Here is a 14,110-nt window from a genome sequence, read left to right as displayed (position 1 = left end):
ATCTCGCGACGCGAAACAAACTCATCGCGCGTATTCCACGTGCTTGGACTTGGTCGACGGAGGATAGAGCGCCGGGCACCGTCAGATCGACGTAACGTAGGTAGCGAACGGTAACGGCGTTTTCGTAGAATTTCGTCCGAGTGGAACGTCGAGCGCGAAAGACCGAGATCGATAGACGGATCGACGGACCGATGGAAAAGTCGATCGGTTGTCCGTCGTTGCGGCTCGTCGTGGAAGCAGACGATCGAGCACGTACGAAATTGCATCACGGAGACTCGAGTGGAAGGCACTGATTACACCGGATAATACGGTCGGTGAATATATATGCGGATTATGTCGGAAGGGTATTGGTCCGAAACAGGATAAAGAGAGCGGGGCAAAGTACAGAGACGAAAAACTACGACGAATCGCTGGATGTCGCGGAGAACGGAGCAACGACGCGAACAGAATTTGCGGTTGGTTGGCGCGTGAACATTTCGAAAGGCAAGCGGTCGTGATTAAACGCGAGCGAGTCGAGTCGGGTCGGGGTGGTAATTAATAGAAAGTGGGAGACGGAGGATGGAACGAGTGCGAATCGAGTATGGACTCCGGGTCCAGGAGATTTCAGCGGATCGAAACGTAATTGCGATTTAATCGCGGTAGCTCGCAACACCCTTGGAAAAGATAAACGCGCCAAGAGTAACGCGTTCGATACGCGAATTAATTGGTCGCCGAGTGACAACGTTCGTTAGCGGTGAACTAGGATAATCGCATCGGCTGACGCGAAAGCTCGCAAACCGTCGCGCGTTTCTAGATTCACGCGACGAACCTTGTCAAGATTTATCCTTCTCGCCGTAGGAGCGTGGACGACGGAGCTGCCTTCGCGGATGAATTTTCTACGAGAACGACACTTTCGACGATTGCGTAGTTCCGATTAGCCCAAATCGACTAGTAGCCGAAAGTAGGTCAGTTTCGAAAGTCCGGTTAAAAAGATCTGTGCGCCTTCCGTTATACTTTCTCGCCGCTAATAATCGCGCGAAGAACGCCGTTCCCGAACATTTACGACAATGCGCTGTTCGCACGGAGAACGGCTACGTCGGATATCTAAGCTCGCGGAGTTCGAGGTATCGACGAATACGTTTAGTTAGCGAGATAGAGCTGGAATTTTGTTGCGTACGCGCGACCAAGAGTTCCGTGCGTTACACCGTTCCAGATAACGAATCTCTTCTCGCGCAATTGCCACTCCGAATAACCGAAATCCGGAAGACGAGATTCGCTGTTTGTTCGGGGGTGTAAATCAAAGTTGTTGCAACGCTATTGTCGCGAAATGTACCGAGGTTTCCACGTACGCGCGTCGGCCTTGTTCTCCGAAATTGAATATCGCCGATGCCAGACCATACACGTAGTTTCGTTCCGACCTCGTAAATCCGAAAACGTTGAAGCAAGATTCGCAGCGTTTCGCGTTTTACCGCCAACCATCTTCGCTCGACGAGGAGATACGGGTGTGGAGACACGGCAACGATAAAGCGATAACAAAGAACGGATTCGTTAGAGTTGCCCGACGTAATTTCCAGTTAGTCGTTCGCGAATCGTCCTTTCTCCGAGCGCGATCCAACTTCTCACGGGTCACAGGATCCGTCGGTTTTCCAAGGCGCGAGTTGACCCGAAACTGCGACGTCGTTCTCGCACGGCGCGGGAAACTAATTGAAATTTACGAGCGATCGGCCTGTAATAAGCAAACTGTCATCGAAATCGATCGGAAATCATCGCAGTCGAAGCCATGAAACTCTGTTTCGACGCGAGGCGGAATTTCGCGTCGACTGTTGCGAACTCGTTAGAGTTTTATACGTATATCTGTGCGTGTGTGTGTGTGTGTGTACAGTATATATGTCTACTTTCTGTTAACTTCTTCGGGAGAAGTTTCGATATTAAACTATGTACTTTTCGCGTACAGGAGTTGGCTCCAAGTTCTCTAAATATCTTTAAATACCCAGAAGCTGTTTGCTCTTCTCAAAAGCCCAGAGTCCATAGGTTAAGCGGCCGGTCGGGTTACTATATTTACTTGGTTGTATAAAGCTTTTCCGCGTACAATCGCGTCTTAAACGTCCTTCGTGTTTCTTCGTCTTTCGTAGTTTGGCCGAGAAATCGTCGACGCGAAAGAATCGGTTGTTTTCGCGATGTTCCGCGTTTCTTTCGTTAGAACCGATCGTTGACATATGGGCAGACAGAAGAATCGCGCGATGACAAGAAAGGCGGATAGTTCGATAGGAAATCGAAGGAATTATAGCGTCGGATGGATGTAGCCGCGTTGTAGCAGTTGGATAACGAACGTACGAATAAAGCAGAATTTATAGCTATGGTACGCGTTGTTTGTCTAGCGAGCGAAAACGATATCGAGAAACTCGTTTCAAGTATATGTAAATCAACGGCGAGAGAAAATTTCGATAACGTTCGCCGACGCATCGTTCGAAACTTGCAACTTCGTCGATAGCTTCGAGATCCGAGGTTCGAATCGTGCGAAGATTCGTCGAAAATTCGCCTTTATCGCGATGAATACGCAAATGACCTGTTAACGGTTAAACGATCGACCGAATATTTATGCGTTTGGAAACGCAAACCACTGTCGGAACGTATCCATCGTTCACGCAATAACGTCCTCGGGACGTTGAATCGCGATACTTTCGACGATCGCATAATCCGGTGATATTCGACTTAACCTACTCCGATCCGATCCGAATTGCCCAACACGGTTTCGCAAATTATTCGCAAATTATTGTTTCAAGCTTCGCGACGCGGATAGAACGCCTTTCTTTCTAAACGTTTGAACGCGCTCGAAGGCTGCTCTTCAGCTTCCGTGGGCGAACCGTGTTCCGCGCGATTGTTAACGGTCCTGCGAGAGTCTCGCGAACGTTTGGCAAGCTCGTCGCGCTTGTCACGTAAAATAAAAAAGAGAAATCAAAGACGAAAAATAAAAGATAAAAATAAAGCACTTGGTTTACGCTAATTACAATTCGCTTCTAAACTCCCGACGCGACTTTTCAAGACCGAAGCTCCTACAACTACTTGATTTTCGGCGGAATCCGATTCTTTGTCTTTGCCATCCCTCGATATCCCCACTAAGAACCGTTGGGATGTCGAGAGTTCGTTAGGCACTTTGCTTCGGCGACGTACATTGTCGCCGAGTGCCGCCACATTTTTATTCCCGTCATCGGCCCATCGGTTCCGAAGCGCGGCCTGGTCCCCGATGCGAACCGAGACGTGGTCGACGTTACACGCTCATTGTCGTCGTGACGATCGTAGACCATCGCGCATTGCGCGGAACCTTGCGACGGAGCGAGGAAAAGCAACGAATCGAAATTGGACTCGAAATTCGAACGCGTTGTTCGGAGAAGATCGCTTTCGTTCGGACGATCGATCGTGTCGATAATCGTGCATTAGCGAGCAGAGTAACTGACAAACGTAGCGAACGACCCGTGTCAAAGTTGACCGTCGAACGATACAACTCGAATTTACCAAAGTTGATCGGAACTCCGCCCATTTCGATCAACCGTTAAATTCGAGCGTGGAAGCAGCGGCCGTAAACGAAACTGCGTTCGCGCAGTTTCTCCGTCGTTGGATTTATCGATTTATCGTGGATGCGCTATTAGCGCGTTACATACGGACGACGTTTCTCGTTACGCTTGTCCGTGAAACTAACGTATATCCGTACTGTTGAAGTGGTCGTCGCTTCTAGGAAAACTGTACGTCCGGTCTTTAGTTTTCTCGAGCACCGAAGCCATCGACAGCGCATAGACGAAAGACTGCGTCGAAGGCAAACCATAAACGGTACACACGCAACGTTGGCTTCAGGGTTTTTCAGTCATAAATAAGGGTAACGCTGCTAGGCGTGCGGATCTGCACCAGCTCGTATCGTATTCCAAACTTTGTACTTACGCTTTAATATTCAAAATATATATATATTTTTTCTACCTTGGAATTTATCCACGCGTTCCTTTGTATTCACATACATCCAATATATATTAGCATGTGCGACGAGCCGCTAGTTGATAATAATTCTTGCAATGGTGGAATCTGTTTATCTGATTGCAGGCATCAGTTCTACTTGCACTCTCGTTTGGAGTTACTCGAGGGTAGATTGAAAGTGTCGGACTGGGCTTCCGTGGCACGTTTGGTCGCTTTGATAGCGCAGGCCGACACGGGTGATTACGATTCCATGTCACCACCGAACGCGCTCTACTCGCAATGTTGTCAAATTCAAACGGCGGAGCCGTGCGAATCCAGACCACAGGACTTTCTCCATCGGATAGTTCAACAACACAAGGAGATCAAGGTTTGCGGCTATTTTTCTTCACGCGCGTTTCGTCCATTCTCCTCGTCGTCGCAATTCATCTACGCTTTTTCTTTCTTCTATTCCCCAGGCGATGAAAACCTCCACCGCCGAGTATTGGTTACTGAAGGAGATATCCAACTTGGATACGTTCGGCCAGGAGATGTTTCACAGCAAATTCGGGTACAACGGAGTGTCGATGATCGGAGTCGGACCACATGGTATCACGGTCTATCGTAATCACGACGAGGAAACGCAAAAGTACGTGGTAGACGTTGTTGGCCGACTCGATTCCCGATCGATAAGAAGTTGGCGATCAACGAGCGAACCAACTCGTCGAAACTCTTTGATTTCGAAGCTTCGCTCGAGCGTTACCGCTTTCGATGGAGCGCATTGCCCGTGGTCGCGTGCGAACTCGTCGTTAGCGGTATCTGGTGCGCTTTTACCCGACCAACTTTTTATCCATCCGACTGAACACGGAGTAGCGATTTTACGCAACGCGATTATCGTCCTGTTTGTTTTACAGCATACCATATACGGCGATACAGAGCGCAACCACTCAACGTCGAATGTTTCATTTAGTTTACCTCTCGCTCGACGGCGAGGAGACGTCGTTAAATTTCAAATTAGATTCGAGTCAATCCGCCAGTGGACTTTACCGGGCGATTACCGAGAAGCACGCGTTTTATAGCTGCGAGACGGTCAGGAGCGCGGTTACGGCGCAATTTATACGCGACTTGAAGGTATTTGAAAACAACGACGACATCCGCTCTACACCCACTCATTGCGTTATTTTCTCTATACGTACAGGGCACCATTATCTCGATATTCAACGAGGATTCCACGTTGGGAAAGAAATACGTGTTCGATATTCGTAGAACGTGCCGAGAGGTGTACGACAACGCGCGGCGCGCGCTCTACTGCGAAGCTGCGACCGTTAGCCTGCCGGAGGAGAAGGAAATTTTGCAGAAGCAGGATTGCGGAGACTGCGAGGATCCGAAATGCAAGGTATCTCGTCGAATCGGGAGGAGGATATCGATCGAATCGGAAGAATCGACCGATCGACGAACTAGAAAAACAACTGTTTCACGTTGTTCTATTTTCAGGAATCTCGAGAATGTCTAACAAGACTGTTGGACGCGATGCTGTGCCGCATTTGCATGGACCGTAGTTTAGACACCGCCTTGTTTCCGTGCGGACACGCGGTAGCCTGCTTGGATTGCGCCAGACGATGCGAACGTTGTCCTCTCTGTCGAGCCGACATCGACCATTGTCGCACCATATATCTTCCGATCGAGCTAACGCACGTCGACAAGCACAATCCGAAATTGCTCTCGGAATCCATCGAACCTAGTTACGGCAACTCTTCTACCGAGGAGATTCAAAAGAGAAGCCTGGCAGCCGAAAGCTCCGTGGTAAACGCTAACGATATTTGAGAACGTCGTTGCAACAAGTTTCACGCTTCTCGAACGTTCTTCTCTAGAATCTTTGCTCGTCGGATCGAGAGAGCGCATTGAGTTTTTCTCCCGTCTCTGCTTATCCTACTATCTTTGTCTTTCCCTTTTCTCCTATTATTCCTTCGATTTACGTCAAAATCGCACGCATCCACCGTTCTATATCGTCTTTTCCCGTACGTTCGCGTTATCCGTACGGCGATCGATTTTTCTTTCTTCTTCTTTCGTTCGTTCCAACGCCGCAAAAACGCGAATGATTTGTCACCGCCACCATCATTGACGAAGAAACGCGACGTTGGTTTTAACGTTCGAAAAACCGGAGAATACGACTCTGTTTGACCGAGCCCGTTCAAAGGCGAATAATTCGTATAACAAGATCGTGTTCGCTGTCTACGCTTCCTCGTTCGAATAATAAGAGTACGCGTGGTTTCGTTCGACGATCAATCGGGTTCGGTTCGGTCAATCGGGCATTAACTGAAATTTCGTTTCAATGAATCTAGTTCGTATAAACAAACTTTTACTGTATGCGCGTACACACATACTCACTCTCTCTCTCCCCCCCTCTCTCTCTCTCTCTCTCTCGTTTAAATACGTATCTACAATGTAATTGTAATAACGTTACACGATGCATGTACGTATACTTCTTAATCGAGTAATAACGATATTGTCTTAATCGCGCGACCGAAAAGTGCTATTTAGCAGCGTTGATCTTTGAAAAACGGTGCTGTCGTTGTTTCCAAGAGAGAGTAGTATATTTTATTTTATTGAAAAGTTTCATGCGTCGTGTATAGATGCGTTTACTTTTATCGACAGTTGGACCAACGAGTTTTCTCATTTTATTTAAGCGTCGTTTATAATGCTTCTCGATACTTTCGTTCCTCTTAGATATATCATATCCTCTTTTCTTTTTTTTTTTTTCCTTCGTACGTACTTCAACTTTCTTTGAGTTACCTACGGCGGTAGGCCACCGAGGTTTATTAAAATCGATGACCGTTCGTATTTTCAATATAGCGTATTCGTTATGCATACGCGATATGGTTTATAAAACGACTGCTATAACGCTCCCCTTCTTCTAGAAGACGTTTCATCCGAGTCGCTCGAATCTCACGTCACTCGATCGTTAGGTCATCCATTGATCGATCGTTAGCGCGATAAAATTTTCTTCATTGAGAGCGACCCGTGATAATTGTATCAATTTTATTGTCACGAATGGCCTACATAAGTAGAATTTCCACCATCCGAGAAGCGGACGAGTTATCTCTGTTTTGAAACGTCTTGTACGAGAAGGAAACCTTGTTACGGTAATATCTGTTTATATGTACATAAAAAAGTGAGAGACGATAACCCGTCGATAGGGTCAAGCGAGTAAAAGTCACGAGTTCGTCGAATGTCAAATCTGATTTAACAAACTCGGTGCGAATGCCATCTTTTAAGTAAGAGAATCGTAATAAAAGAAATGCATATGTTAATCGATGTGCTTTGCATGCAAAAGACAATTGACACGAGATCGATGATAGTTCGTTTCGAAGGAGCACACACGAGAAAAGGCTGTTTCCAATCAAAAGAAAATAGAATGCAAATATCGTAACATATTATTTATATCGTGTACTCGCGAGACATCGTTCTCCTCTTTCGCGTCCTCGATCGACGACTCTTTTATCGTCCGACATCTGTGGCTAGCATTTCAACAGACTCGAACGCTTGTCGCAACAGAGGATACCAGGGAGAACGAAAGTCAAAGAAATTGTTATAGTCATTCATCAATGCAAAACAGATCTAGTTGGTAATTACTCATAAGGGAAGAAACAGTAGCATTAAGTCGGCGTAGCGTAATCCCTTTTTTCCTGACATTCGTAGCGCTTTACATCTCTCATCTATATATGTCATTTAGTTCCCTTTAGTATTTTTCTAAACTATCGTTGTTACGAAAATCGTGATTACGCTGCTTTTCTAAGTCAAATACCGATCCGAAGGGTTCTAGGAAAACGCAAATGTAATAGATATACAACAATGATATTCGAATACAAAGTTAAGCAGACGTATCGGTGCATTGTATTTCTTCGTGGTCGGAAATAAAAATATTTCCTTCGAAATTCTTCAATTACGTTGTCGACGTTCAACGTTGACGGGCTTTTATTCGTTGGAAGATAATTTTCCAAGCACGCGCTATAAACAAACCGTTTTATACGTATACATGTAATATCGATGGTCCGTGGTCTCGAGGATGGAAACAATTTTTACCATTGCTATGCGTTTACTCGATATATATATGTAAGTTTAATAATAATTACAACGATAACATCGTTATGATAAAAAAAAAAAAAAAAAAAAAAACAACAACAACAAATATTTGTGATTAACTCTCTGTATAAATGCGAAGAAATTTCAAATCATCGTAATTGTTAGAACTGTAAGGTAGAAATGTGAAAGATATACGAGAGAATGGATTTTTAAGAATTATCATTTGCAAAGAGTATTTTTAAAGTATTTCCAATTATTTTTTAGTATTATATCAGGATTCCACTTTAATCAGTGGTGTATACATATGAGACCGATACACACTATAAAAGATAATTTTTAGCATTATAAAGGTACAGTGTCCCAACCTGTTGATTAAATATTATAAAATATCAACCGCTGTATACCCTTTATTCTCATTTATTCCACACGCCTTCTCCCAATATTAAAAACGAATGAAAAGAAGTGTACATACGTCTCGCGTCTAATTGCAAGTCGATTACTTTCGCGCAACGACATCACTTTGCCGATATCGGAGTGTAGTTTGTCGTAAACGATTTTTTATACCAAATCTTTTTATAATTTTTTGCGAGTTAAATTCAATGGAAAGTTCAATGAACGTACCCACTGTATCCTACACGCGAGATAAAATTAATCTCGTACTTTTTTTATTTTTCGCTTTAATCGTTTTACCGTACGTACGGACATGTAAATAAAACTTTGGTGGGTTTAATCGGACGGATAAACCGAATAAAAATGAATTTTGAAACAAATATCTTTACGTGTAACTACGAAACAACGGGTTACAAGTCTAAACGTATCGATCCAAGGATTAATGCACCAATTAATCGGCAACTGAATCGTCTATTTATATTTAAACTTGTATTTCGTATTTTAATTTTGATTTAATCTCAATTCTCACAGATCCTACAATTCCATGATATTCGAACGAAGCTTTAAAATCTAACGCTTCGAAAAACCGTTTTTCTCGCGTTTAATGTTTAATTTAAGTCGATCGAATTCAGATTAAATGATTTTTACGATGCGAATAAAACGGATAACAAAGAGCATACGTAGATAGAAACGAAAGCACTGTTTAAGTGGAAAAATTTTTAATGTGGCGCCAAATTATGCCGAGCAGCAGTTGAGTTAGGATCTGCGATGTCTGCGCATGCGTCGTACATTTTAATTGGTTCACGCAGCGGCATTGTCATATGACGAAGCTGCGTGGCATCATGGGAAGCAGGTCGCAATTTTGCAACATGGCGGTGAATTGAGCCAAAGTCGCGGTCCTGTGCCATCAGAAAATGTATTTTTCATAGTCGAGCAAATTCTTTTATCGTACTCTTGATGTATGCGACAGTGTAGTACGGGTTCGGGTCGTGTTAGACGATACACTGTGCATGTAAATATGAGTGTAACGAAGCACAACGTTATTTCGAAGGTGACACCCCGCAACTCGGTGTGGTGTTCGACCACGTATGGCAGAGACTAGAATCCGAGATAAGGAAGCTCTGCTTCGCCTAAGTAATACGTATCGCCAATCAAAATTACCACCACGAAGTAGCGATGTGGTGGTTACCCAATCCGAACTGTGAAAATGTGAGTGTTTTATGTAAAACGTAAAGTGTGCATACGAAAGTGCCTGTGGGTGCGTATTTCGGTAGCGAGGAGAGTGCACGGGTGCCTTGTCCGCGATATCCAACATCCCTTTTCTACGTTTATTCCGTTTATCCCATCGTCAAAATTCCTGTAATTTTACTTTCAATTATCCCGATTTTCGATCGTTCGATTCGACTGAATCCCAATCACGAAAACCCGAATATACAAATTGGTTCTGTTCAGTGCGCAACCATTACCTTAAACACTTTTAACCGCATTCGTAATTTCTTCCCGTTTGCAAAAAAAAAATGAAAAATATTCCACAAACTTCCCCGTATCTGCTGATAACTGTGTTCTCGTCATTGAAAAATGCATAATCCGATCGATTTCTTCGATAGTTGCTTACCTTTGATCCGTGCTCGTGTTTCGTTCTTACCTGTGTGCTTAAATTATATTCTATACGAAATCACCATAAACACGATACAAACGGAACGGCCATCCCTTAATTTCTTTTACTATTGCCGATATCCGAAAAAGTGTTCTATGGTCGGTGTCGGTAAACGTCGATGTAGCAACGCTCCAAAAATACCACATGTTACGGTATTCTAAAAGCATCGTGCGTTGCAATACTCCTCACAAACGATAAGAGTGTACAACGGTTAACAATACGTCCTATTTACCGTTCGAAATAACCATTTTCCAAGCAATAAAATATAGTATTTTCGAAAATTTAGTTGGATTTATCATGACGACTTTCAAATATACGTTCCAACATTTTTGTTTACCTGCACCCTTCTGCACCTTCATACTGTTATGATTGCAATAACGTAGGTTTTAAGGCTGTGTCACAGTTGGTCTTATCTTATTGGCATCAAACGTAATTAAGAGGATGAAAGAGCCAATTTTGTTGATCGTAAAATTCTGTTTGTACAACAGTTGGTTAATCCACAGAGTTACTAATACATATTATGTAATTAAATAAATCTGCTTCTTCGCTCTTGCAAGAACTGAATTTTTTTTCTATACTAGATAAAGAACAGGGTTACGATTATGCTATGATAAACTTATTAATATACAATCAGATCCTGCAAAACATTTTGAAATGATATTCCTCGCGTCCTTTTATACTCCTTATGGTCTATATATTTCATATAAGGCATCGGTTGTACGAATCTTCGCTGTTAAGCTTTCTATTTGAGACTTATAGTATTATATACTCGATATTTTACAGTATATAGTATAGTATTTATAGTATATAGTATTGAGTATGTATATATATTTCTTTGTATTGAGTATATAGTAGTAATATTAATAGTAATAATACTAATAACAATGATAATAATAATAGTAAAAGGTTATAGACTAACATGATGTTTTCTTATTTTACAGATATTTGCAAAATTCAAAAATTTTGTCGGTTATTGTAACTTGTGATCGTATATGTGTGCCAAACAGAGATATATAAGAGGGCATTGAAGAGACCCAATGGTTTCCTGACATGATGGAAGGTAATCTATATGTGAAAAATGAGCCGGGACTTGACGGGCAATCGCTTGCAAACCCACAACCAAACTCATCCTCGGAGGATACAGGAGGTGCCAGGGTTTGTTTCGTTTGCGGTACTATAGGCCATGGGGAACAATATTGGTTGAGAGTGAAACCAAGTCCGGGTGGTGCGCCAAACGAACCTTACTTTCCATTTCTTGAATCCCATGAACCACCTAATGGGTATCGTGGTGAGGGAGCTAGAAGCGGAGCAGTTAAGGCATGCAGTCTTTGCTACGCCTTGCTGTTACAACAATGGGAGAGTTACGAACAGGATGCTAGACCTCATAGTCAACGAATTTATTGGTTAAAAAGATGCGACGGTGGTCCGTTTACGGGAGCTGAGATGGCTCTTCAAGGGGAATACGCTGCTCAAGTTCTGGGCTTAACCAATGACCAAACTCCGCAGCTCAGACCCGAAAACCGACCTATTGGAATCTCTCCGCGACTTCCGCTAAATTCACCATCGCCTAGAGTGGAACAGACAAGGCCATCATCGAATTCCATTGAATTGCCAAGACCACATTCTAATACAGCAGAAACGCACAGACACTTGGAACAAGCAAGGCTCGCAATGGAATCTCCCCATCAAAGACTGCAATCGCCGCATCAAAGGTTACAAAGTCCTCGACAGCTTGTAGAAGATTCGAGAATATCGAACGAAGCGGCATTGGATTTAAGACACGCACCTAGGAGTTCACCTGCACCGCAACCAGCTTTACCACCACAACCTCAACGTAAGCTCTAATTTATGTTCGTTACATTTTTCCATGTTTATTTATAAACGTAATATTTAATATTTAATAATCAATCGAACGATTACAGCCATTTACAGCGGAGGATCGACGTCGAGTGCCGGCACTGATATCTTAGATCTCTCGATGCCGGATAAAAATTCGGTTACGGAAGTCTGCTACGTATGTGGGGATGAGTTCACGCGAGGATCACTTAGTCACATCGCAGCAAAACCACTGCCAACCCCGCCGCATCCTTCCGCCAGTCCCTCGCCATTTTTTCCTTCGCTAATGCTTCATCCAAGACCAAGTAGGAGCCGACCAATGGATAGCGCTGGGCGTGTACAAGTACGTGTATCATCGTCCTCCTTATTTCTTGTTAATCGCCTGTGTAATCCCTGTACTTAGGATTTAATTTTGTTTCCTCGGTTATAGGCCTGTTCAGCGTGTCAAAATCATCTTCTGTTACAATGGAAGGAATATACTGACCAAGGAGTTCCACACGGTGATCGGAATTATACGCTTCGTAAACGGCAAGCAGCTATAATAGAAGCAACTACTTTTACCTGTTACACTTGCGCGCTTGACTACCCTTCGAAAAATATTAGACTTATTTACTGCTGTCGTAATCCCGAGAAGGAGACCTACTATCCTTTTATTTATTCTCTGAGACCTCCGCAAGGAGCTAGTCCTATTAGTCCTCAGGGACTGGTGCAAATTTGCTCCGTTTGTTATAAAAATTTGCCAGAAAGACAGCAATTATTCGGCGAAGAAAATCGCGAGGGTCAAGCGTGTATGCAGATGGTGGATTTTCGACAGCGGGGTCCTTCTCCGAGACCGGTAGTGTCGAAGTCCCCGGCCAATTCCGCCGGCAGTGATATTCGTTTCAAACCGTACGATTTGAACAAATCGAGCGTTGCTACGAACAAACAACGTAGCGCAACGATAAAAGGATCCACCCCTGGCCAACGAAACTCTCCGAACAACGGGCCCGCCGAAAATGGGACCGTTCCTCTCGGCCAAAACTATAGGTGCTATATTTGTGAGAGATTGTATCCTCGTTCTCACATGAAATGGTACGATTTTCAGAGTTGCTCTTATTTCTTTCTTACGTATGTCGATAGTTAATTTGATTTGTACGGGTATTAATCGTTACGTTTGTTTGTCGTTGAAAGGTTGTCTACGAGTCCGGAAGGAATGAATTCGCACGCTATGCATTTTCCATGTTTAAGGGGAATGGCACGTACATCGGAAAATGCCTGTATGGATAGTCACGGTAGGGTGTTAGCTTGTACTCACTGCGTGAATCATCTTGCCCAACAATGGGAAAGTATGGATGCCGAACGAGTTCCTTTAGAACGTCGCAGGTTAGTCGCTGTACAAATAAAATCTCTCGACAATCTTTTCATAGTGTAATCGCGTTTCTCTCTCGAATCTTTATCATCGTCGTCTTCTTTTAGGTACGATATTCCTAGTCCACATCCAAACGGCGACGTGAATCGATCGATCGCCACCCCACCGAGTTCTAGTTCGGATCGAACGTTCGGTAGTAACCCAGGCACATCGAGCAGTTCTATATATTGTTTCTTATGTGGCTTGCATAGTGATTTAACCCTGGCAAGAGTGTTGTATGGTCGGCCTCAGGGTCGTAACGCACCATTTTTCCCTGAATTACTGCGTCATCAGTCTCCGCCGAACGCCGAGCAACTTAGGGAAGACGGTTCTGCGCTAGTATGCACATTCTGTTATCATTCGCTTTTGGCGCAGTGGCGTCGTTACGAATCTCTTCCGAGCGGTCAACAAGCGAACGCTGCGGAAAGGCAATACAACACGCATGATTACTGCTGTTATGTTTGTGGTATTACGACGTACAGGAAACGCGTCAGAGCGTTACTAGTGAAGGACTTCCCTTTCCTGAGATATCACAGACAACCCGAGAAGAGCCTGTTATTGGAAAACGGAGATTTCGCGGTGGTCTGTTTAGACTGTTACGAAACGTTGCGCACACAAAGCCTCGAATACGAACGATGGGGCCTACCCGTTGAGAAACGCGAATACAATTGGATAGTGCAACCTCCACCGCCGGAAGATAGCCCTGACGCAGCTGTCGCTAGATTGCCATCCGGTGAAAGATCCGAGAAGGTGGTGAGTCATTTTCCGATAACTATGGTTTCTAAGCTGGATGCGCGCCACCGGATGAATAATTTATTAATACGCTTTGAACGTTCGTA

The 14,110-nt window shown here is 44.0% G+C and overlaps 2 protein-coding genes across 2 annotated transcripts in view; both read left to right on the top strand.

Moving 5' to 3' along the window:
- The window catches only part of Dnr1 (E3 ubiquitin-protein ligase defense repressor 1), a 37,677-nt gene extending 29,744 nt beyond the window's left edge, over positions 1-7,933 (top strand). Inside the window, exons 3-7 of the mRNA XM_072009045.1 lie at positions 4,069-4,309; positions 4,398-4,567; positions 4,833-5,049; positions 5,117-5,314; positions 5,413-7,933. Of these exons, the coding sequence (XP_071865146.1) occupies positions 4,069-4,309; positions 4,398-4,567; positions 4,833-5,049; positions 5,117-5,314; positions 5,413-5,742 (1,156 nt within the window). The 3' untranslated portion in view covers positions 5,743-7,933. The remainder of the gene's footprint in view (positions 1-4,068; positions 4,310-4,397; positions 4,568-4,832; positions 5,050-5,116; positions 5,315-5,412) is intronic.
- Positions 7,934-9,235: 1,302 nt separating this feature from the next.
- Positions 9,236-14,110, top strand: part of Px (MAP7 domain-containg protein plexus) — a 46,598-nt gene continuing 41,723 nt past the window's right edge. Inside the window, exons 1-6 of the mRNA XM_072008979.1 lie at positions 9,236-9,600; positions 10,990-11,882; positions 11,971-12,227; positions 12,315-12,955; positions 13,055-13,246; positions 13,340-14,024. Of these exons, the coding sequence (XP_071865080.1) occupies positions 11,099-11,882; positions 11,971-12,227; positions 12,315-12,955; positions 13,055-13,246; positions 13,340-14,024 (2,559 nt within the window). The 5' untranslated portion in view covers positions 9,236-9,600; positions 10,990-11,098. The remainder of the gene's footprint in view (positions 9,601-10,989; positions 11,883-11,970; positions 12,228-12,314; positions 12,956-13,054; positions 13,247-13,339; positions 14,025-14,110) is intronic.

The sequence above is a fragment of the Bombus fervidus genome, chromosome 8, assembly GCF_041682495.2.
Source record: "Bombus fervidus isolate BK054 chromosome 8, iyBomFerv1, whole genome shotgun sequence".
Taxonomy (NCBI): domain Eukaryota; kingdom Metazoa; phylum Arthropoda; class Insecta; order Hymenoptera; family Apidae; genus Bombus; species Bombus fervidus.
Note: the sequence above shows the minus strand (reverse complement) of the source record. Positions and strands in the feature narration are given on the sequence as shown.